The sequence below is a fragment of the Brachyhypopomus gauderio genome, chromosome 12 (assembly GCF_052324685.1).
Source record: "Brachyhypopomus gauderio isolate BG-103 chromosome 12, BGAUD_0.2, whole genome shotgun sequence".
NCBI lineage: Eukaryota > Metazoa > Chordata > Actinopteri > Gymnotiformes > Hypopomidae > Brachyhypopomus > Brachyhypopomus gauderio.
The window spans coordinates 15,402,686-15,410,735 of NC_135222.1; the positions used below are offsets into that span (position 1 = coordinate 15,402,686).

At 43.6% G+C, this 8,050-nt stretch overlaps 1 protein-coding gene across 6 annotated transcripts; it reads left to right on the forward strand.

Moving 5' to 3' along the window:
• The first annotated feature begins 46 nt into the window (after positions 1-46).
• stk16 (serine/threonine kinase 16) lies at positions 47-7,367 on the forward strand. 6 transcript variants are annotated; one of them, XM_077023261.1, is made up of 8 exons: positions 47-179; positions 1,168-1,305; positions 2,474-2,693; positions 3,719-3,852; positions 4,100-4,220; positions 4,444-4,539; positions 4,644-4,765; positions 4,991-7,366. In XM_077023261.1, exons 2-8 carry the CDS (start codon positions 1,220-1,222, stop codon positions 5,130-5,132), a joined length of 921 nt encoding a protein of 306 aa, XP_076879376.1. In that variant the 5' UTR covers positions 47-179; positions 1,168-1,219; the 3' UTR covers positions 5,133-7,366. The 6 variants fall into 6 exon arrangements, with proteins under 6 accessions (XP_076879376.1, XP_076879375.1, XP_076879377.1 ...); XM_077023260.1 differs by having other exon boundaries at positions 92-179; positions 1,171-1,305; XM_077023262.1 differs by lacking the exon at positions 47-179 and adding an exon at positions 185-244 and having other exon boundaries at positions 4,991-7,367.
• The last annotated feature ends 683 nt before the right edge of the window (positions 7,368-8,050 follow it).

Consider the following 8,050-nt stretch of genomic DNA (forward strand, 5'->3'; position numbering starts at 1 on the left):
TTCTTTCTGAAACTGGTGTATGATGAACGAGTGCAACCTGCGGAACGCGATCAGATTTGTGCTGGAAATTGTAGGGTTAACCTAAACAGACGTCTGTGCGTCAGAAGTACGTGAACGGTGTTCACGGAAGTGTTTCTCCGGAGAAAAAGAGCGGAGGACGTCGGACTCCTTATGTAAAGGTAAATTAGGTCAATTTTGTGGACCAGTAGGCTTCTAAGAAAACGCAGAGCACAAAGATCAGCAGGTATTAATATCGAATGCAACCCCAGCCTATTTTTTAAACATTTTAATTCATATCTGGCTGAATAGTGGGAGCAGTTTAATACGCAAGAACGACATGCCTACGCCGTTCAGCTGAGTGCCACGTTAGCTAGGGGTAGCTAGTTAGCGTTTGCGAAAAAAACAGGTGTAGCGTAATCATAAAAGTCCAATCTGATGCGCACTAATGGTCACGCAGTGGTGAGTTATGCCTTGCATCACAATGGAGTTCGTATCGAAGTCTTACGCAGTACATTTGCGAGTGTTGCGGCTTACGTCACAGACACTCGCAGCCAATCGCCGGCTGCTGCAACACAAGCTGGTTAGGAGCCCCGCTCTGTCAATCTAGGAACTCCAAGCCGGTGCGCCCACTTGAATGATCTAGCTGGGTTGCTCTGTCTCCTCCGAAATTTTTTTGCGGCTTCTTAGACCTAAGGTCAGGTTTCCGTATGTCATTTTATTGGGGGCGACCGCCATCACGTTTTCATGGGCAGCCAGAATTTTTGGTCGGCGGGACAAGGTAGGCTTTTGTTACATTTATTTCAAGCACGTAGTTTTGCAGCGTCTTGAACTGAAACTAGGACTAGGACCAGTCGACTAGGTAATACCGTAACGTGGAAATCTCACGCAGTGTCGCAGACAAATGAGCAGACAGACGCATGTTCTTATTGATCTTGGAGGGGAAATTCTGGTACTACGGCACCAATGAGAGAACGTGAGGTGCTCACATAACACAGACAGACGCATGTAGACACATCTGTATCTGTAAATTAATGTGGTCGTGCCACTAAAGCGAACAACTGCTACCGCTACGGATAATGCTTCCAGGTATTTGACTGCATATGCTGCAGGGGTAGGCTTTCTTCTTGTTTATTTGCACGTGAGATGAAATGTGAGGCGTGTCTTCAGCAGGTCTGCTCTCCTGCCCCCGCTTGGTCACGCGAGCGATGCTCCACCCAGGATGGGCCAGTCGCTGTGTATCTGCTCTCGCAGTGCCTTCACCATCGACAACAAGAGATACTACTTCATCCAAAAGCTAGATGAGGGGTAAGGTTACAGTGTTTACTGTCCTCATTAGTATCCCAAATAAAACCATTTATTTATCTTATACGCTAGAAAATAGGTCCACGTCACTCCAGTTCATCAGTTACACTGACCATGTATTTCACAACACATTCACTTTAAACTCCTCCTGCTTACATACAAATTGTTGTGTGGTCTTGCACTCCTTGATTTAGCTGAACTTTGACACCCGTTCTACCCTTCCTGTGCAAATCTGATGCTGGTCTCGGCAGGGGGCGGAGCTTTTCCCAAACTTTTGAAGGCTTGACCACCATTACCCTGTCTCTGCTCCTCACATTCCTCCTTCAAATTTGAACTTGAAAGCATTAATAAAAATATTTATATTTTATCTCCTTCCTCCTGTAAACAGTTGAAAGTTTTTCCCCCACCCCTCTTCCCTGTATTCCAAATGATAAGGGACCTTGAGTTTGTGAGAGGTACTATATAAATGAAACATATTATTACTGTTGTTGTTATTGTCCAAAGCAAGGCCAAGTGAAGGCTGTGTTTGGAGGGTCAGGTTTTGTTGTTACTGATGTTACTCTTCAAGGGTTTTAATGCTGTCTTGAAAAGTTTGCACAGTGGAGTCTAGGTACAGAACATTGGCCTAGGTCAGACATGCTCAAACACAACACTACACTGTGGCCTAGTGCCAAGTACCCTGAGCTTGAGGTTTGGGACCAAACATCAGGAGCTCCAGGAGTGGCCGACACTTAGATGTCCTTCACCAGAGTTCTGACCATGTGCCCTAGTTTGTCAAAACATCCTAGCGTATCACACAGAGCACAAGCGAATGGATTTATGAAACGTGTGCCGAGTACAGTTGTTACCCTCAGCAACTTTGGTCTCCATGTATGCTTTGTATTTATGCCACAGTAAATAGTGACACTACTCTAGATTCACTTAATACACTTGAAGGAAAAATTATAATTGACATTGCAAATTGAATTACTCTGTACAAAATCTACAGTAATTATTTATATACATAAAACCAAAAATGTGACAATGCAGATCCAGTAAGCTATGGTAGAGTCACTCAATATATATAAATAATCAGAATGCAGGTGTTTCATGCCAAGAACATATGGCTCCTTAGGGAGTCGAGGAGTGCGGTCTCTGAACGCCATTCCCCTCTCAATCCTCCATCTCCTAGGGGCTTCAGCTACGTGGACCTGGTGGAGGGCGCCCAAGACGGTCGCTTCTACGCCCTGAAGCGCATCCTCTGCCATGACGGTGAAGGGCGGCGTGAGGCTCAGGCGGAGGTGGACATGCATCGCCTCTTCCGCCACCCCAACATCCTCAGCCTGAGCGGCCACGCCTTTGTGGAGCGCAACGGCAAGAGCGAAGCCTGGCTCCTCCTCCCCTACATCAGCGTAGGTCCCTGCTACACAGCAGCAACTCCACCTGACGCTCCTCCCTCCGGCATGCTTCCACCCCTTATGATAGCAGTTACCCTTTATTCTTGTATTTTTGTATGTGCGTCATATAGTTTTTTTAGATTGAAAAGACTTGTCTTACAAGTGTCAAAATGTGTGGGCAAAATGGTGTCTGAGACATTGACTTCAAACAAGTTGGAAAATAAAGAAGAGTGAAATCCACATTTCAAATCTAACATTTTCAAGGATTTGCTTTTCATATGAACAACAACAAGCCTACCAATAAGTGAATTTCAACAAGTAAACATTAACAGCTCATCGATCACATCTATGGATGTATTCTTGTTTCACTTCTGTAGGATGTCTCGATTACACAACAGGCTGCGTGCATGTGAACGCTAGTTGTTTTTGTTTATGTAGAAAATATCCTTGGAGACTGGAAAACATGAATGTGGATTTCACATTTATAAATATTGCTATAGAGCAACACTGTATCCAACACCTCTCACTACAGAAGGATGCACAACAAAAAAAATTGCTTAATCTTTAATAGTGAACTGAACCCAGTAAAGGCTGGTTATAATACAAATACATGATTTGTATCTCAAATACATGATGCATGATATCATCTCTGTTTGCAATGGACAGCATAATGTAAGCTGGTGGGGATAAGCCACAATTCTAGCCATTTATGCTGTTCATTGTTACAGAATAGCTCCTACATAGGACTGTATTATGATGCCATTTCAACTTGTATACAACTGTTGCTATTAGCATTTGCACTAGCCAAATGAATAGCTCATCTAAACTATGCGAAATAAAAAGTTAAACTAAACTGCTAACATAGCACGGAAAGGCTAACCTTTGCATCTGTGTGGCAAAGGGCTGGCGTTATGCTTGTGTTTTGCTGTTCCCCTTTCAGAAATGAATTGTGCCATTGCTTAAGTTTCCTATGATTTCTCATTTTGAGTCTGATGCACACAGACCGCTTTTCCCTGTGTTTTGATTGCCTCTCCTTTCAGAAAGGAAGTTTGTGGTCTGTTCTGGAGAAGCTGAGGGACAAGGGTGGCTCATTGTCAGAGGCACGCATTCTGCACATCTTTTGCGGCATTTGTGAGGGCCTCAAAGCGGTTCACGACCGGGGCTATGCACACAGGTACTGGCTGAGGGGCACACTTTGTTGTTTGGTCCTGTTCTCTGTTCAATTGAGAATCTGCCAGGAGAATTGCATCTAGTGTGAAAAAATGTCCTAATGAAGATCTTTAAATAAGATCTGTGATCTGTCAAGGGCTCACAGTACTGTTGACCAGTTAATTCCCCTCCAGACAAGCTGCAAAGGCGGTCTAACCATTGGAATATCTAGGCTTTGAAAGCTTGTTGACGGCGTCGCTCTTTGCCTCCAGGGACCTGAAGCCTACCAATGTGCTCTTGGAGGAGGACGACAGGCCCCTCCTGATGGACCTGGGCTCCATGAACAAGGCCCGAATCGAAGTGAGAGGCTCGCGAGAAGCCATGACCATCCAGGTGAGGTCATATTAGTCATATTCACATTCATATTCAAGTCCTATTCTTTTGGTTTTTATCCTGGTTGGTGCAACTTGCTTTAGTCACTAGGTGAGATGCGGTCTTCCTCCCTCACACTACAACGTTTTTTCCCCTCTCCCTTACTCTCTCTTCCTCCCTAAATCCCCTCACTCCTCCTCTTCCTCTCTTTCCAAACCTCCCTCCTCCTTTCTCTCACTCTCAGGACTGGGCAGCTCAGAGGTGTACCATCTCATACCGGGCTCCTGAACTGTTCAACGTGGAGAGTCACTGCATCATTGATGAGAAGACGGATATTTGGGTGAGCAATCAAGAACTTTCCCCTGAAAGTTTGAGAGTTGAGTTTCTCCATCTCAGGCTCTTCATGACGGTGCATGTGCTCGTGTTGCATGTTCCTGTGCCCAGTCATTAGGCTGTGTTCTCTACTCCATGATGATGCTGGAGGGGCCGTACGACCTGGTGTTTCAGAGAGGAGACAGTGTGGCACTGGCTGTTCAGAACCCAGTGGCCATTCCTCAGGTGTGCAGGTTAGCATATCACCTTTTATAATCACGTTTTCTTTGTTTGCTCAGTTTTATCTATTCTTTTTGCCTTATGTACTATATTTATGAAAGCCACTTGCACACTTTTACCCACTTGTTAAGAAACCTTTTCACTAATCCAGAAATTAATTGGTAACTGAAGGTCCAGCAAGTAAAATGAGAAAAGGCTTGACTAACCAGTCAGTCTTACTATTGCACCTCCTTGCACAGATACTCTGAAGGACTGCAGACCCTCCTCAGCTCCATCATGGTGACCAACCCTCAGGAACGTCCTGATATCAACTGGGTCCTCGACCAGGTCAGGAACCTCCAGGGCTTAGATGGAGGAGTCACAGACGCCAGCCGGGTATGACACTCCAGCCAGGGGGGATTGACTGCTTCACTCCCTCCAATCCTCCTGGAGACTCCTTGTCTGGACTCTGCACCATGTTCCTCTTGGGTTCATCTGCTGAAGTGAACCCGTGGCCTCTCACAGGCATCTGCTTTTACCTCAGTGAACTCATGGGTAACATAGGAAACACACACACACACACACACACAGCACTCAAACATGTGAATGTGCACATAGATCTTAACACATCAGTTTGTAATATCATTTTTGATTTGATCAAACTAGGAGATCTGCTCATGGAGGACAGATCAGACTGGCGGGTAAAAGAGGGATTGTGTATTAGGACATGTGCACACCATCTCAAGTGTTAAAAACGTGTACTTCATGGTCATTGCCGACTTTGTGGAAGGATTGTCACAGCTATATGAAGTGACTGCCCACATACATTATAGTATATATATTACATCATTTGCTGTACAGGTCATAAAGGAGAAAAGGAGTATCTTTGATTCATGGAGAAGGAGCGAGTAAATTGGGTAACGTGAATTTGGAAGTTAAAGGTCAGAAGTTAGTTGGGTTTTCATGGAGTTTTCATTTTCTCTGCTATTTCTCTTAAGTATCCCCTTGGACAAGCCCTGGTTAAACAGTGAGCAACGATTGACCATCTTTTCCAGCATGGAAACCATATTCCAAAAAGGGACATATTACGTGTCAAGTCAAGATGAATGTGCATGATTTCGATGTATTGACCAGCTGGGAAGCAGCTCCAGGTAGTGATGTGAGTAGTGTCCCTGCTCTCCCCAGCAGTCCTTCCCTGATCCTGCAGAGTGGTTCAGGTTCCTGAGTCTGCAGTCTGCATGTCCCTGTAACACAGCTGGCTTGGGCTGTACGTTCACTCTGGCACCACTAAACTTGAGTATGCATTAGGATTGCCCTTCACTCGCTAGCCTAGATGAGCGGTCACGTTCAGTAACGTTTAGTGAGTGAATGGTACAACTAAAGGGACCAACACGAGTTTGGTTTTTTTTTTTTTTTATGAACGCTTTAATAGGGCATCACAGCTACATTCCTGTGAAACACAACACATCTTGGGTCGTGTACTCACTAAGGTCCAATTCAGCCTGAGAGATAATTTTGCCTTAATTCTGACTCTTTTCATCTTTCACTGAAGGAACCAGCTTCATTCAGGCTGTGTTCAGGTTAAGTTGTTCATTTTGGACCACTTATGTAGGTACATTTGTTTTTTTGTTGTATTCTTTGTTTTGGTACTGAGATGAATGGCAGTAATATTGGTGGTAATTTAAGAGCGCTTTGTGCAGTCAGTCTCGTGTTATCCTAACTCTTATTGTGCTACACATTAAATCTTTATTGCATGTGTTTTAATAGGAAATCATGTCTGAGTATGTTTTTTTCCCAGTGGATTCTCTGTAGAATGTCATCTTATTTATTATTTATGTAGGAAAAATGCATCTAACTTAAACCAAAAACAACTCGGTTTAATCTTTTGAAATTTGACATTTTGTCCAGCTCTCCAGACATTCGATGAACTTACTGCATGTCCTAGAATGATTTCTACTGCATATGAGACGACTTGTATGAAAAGAGCTTAATAATGCTGTAAAGTTTCTGACCAGCAGTGGGCGCTGTGCGCTCAGTGAAGTAATGACTCCTGGATAAGGCACGATATGCTTTTATGCTTCTCTCCACAAGAGGTCAAAACACCAAGGGAAAATCCCCCACATCACTTGAAATAAATGTACAGTATAGTCTGTGCATAAACATATGTATTGTAAAAGGTATTAAATTACATATCTTGAAAATACCACAAAATTACAGAAATTACTGTTGATCAGTAGCTTGTGTGAAGTGATGTTTCTGGAGAATTGCATTCTAGTGATGTAATGAGCAGGTAGCGCAAGATGTTAGCATCATCCAGGTCATAGGTTTAATTACCAAGGAACACACATACTGTCATAGACATTCAATACACGTGTATCACTCTGGCGTCTTCCAAATGCTGCCTCAAGCGTGTTTTCCACCAAGATTGTGAATAAACAATGTTATACTGTATTTATATCCATCCCTAGCAAACTTGGCTCTATTGCTGCCACTATAGGACTTGAGTAACTGGATCAGGTGTGTTGCTTAGGGTTGAACTCAGGAGATGGATCAACAGGGTATTTCTGCTGTAAATGTAATATAATATGATGTCAGCCTATGGACTTGAGCTATGACAACACTCAAGACTGGACTGATTTACTAGATCCAATCTACCAATTCAACAGAATATATGTGTATATTCTGAAACAAATAAGAAAAATATGAAGAGGAAAAAATTAACCAATTCCATTATACTTGACCTTAGACTGATAATAGTGTTTGCATTCATCATTTTGACTTCCATTGTGTTATTTCTATTAAGTTCCCAAAAAATAAAGGAAACATCCCACTCTATGGCATGAATATTCTGGGCCGTTAGGGCCACCGAATTTGTGACTGTCTGCAGGTCACCGAGGTCAAACTGATGTTTTGGCTCGGTCCTCATTTTAATCAATCTCTCCCATGACCTTAAGCCCCACCTTACACAAAGCATCTGCGCTACACAGGGGGCAGGTTTTATGTAACGCACAACCAGCCGCTACCTTCCTGTGTGCACACACAGAGTCCCCATGGAATAAATTACGCTTTGATTAGAATTTTCTCATGCTCCTCCTCCAGCATGTGAATCCTGGGTACCACCCTCTGGGTAACTGTTTATTATGCAGAAAGCAGGTTTATAGTGAGGTCCTCTCCCATTGCTCAGCCGTCTTTATTTTCTTCATCATGGAGGTTGTGCCTCCAGCAATGATGTCATGCCTAATCTGCAGCAAGGTCAAAGCAAAGTCATCGTCATCCTGTTTGTGAGTAATGAGTCTCAGTCTGCCAGAGTGCACATCGTT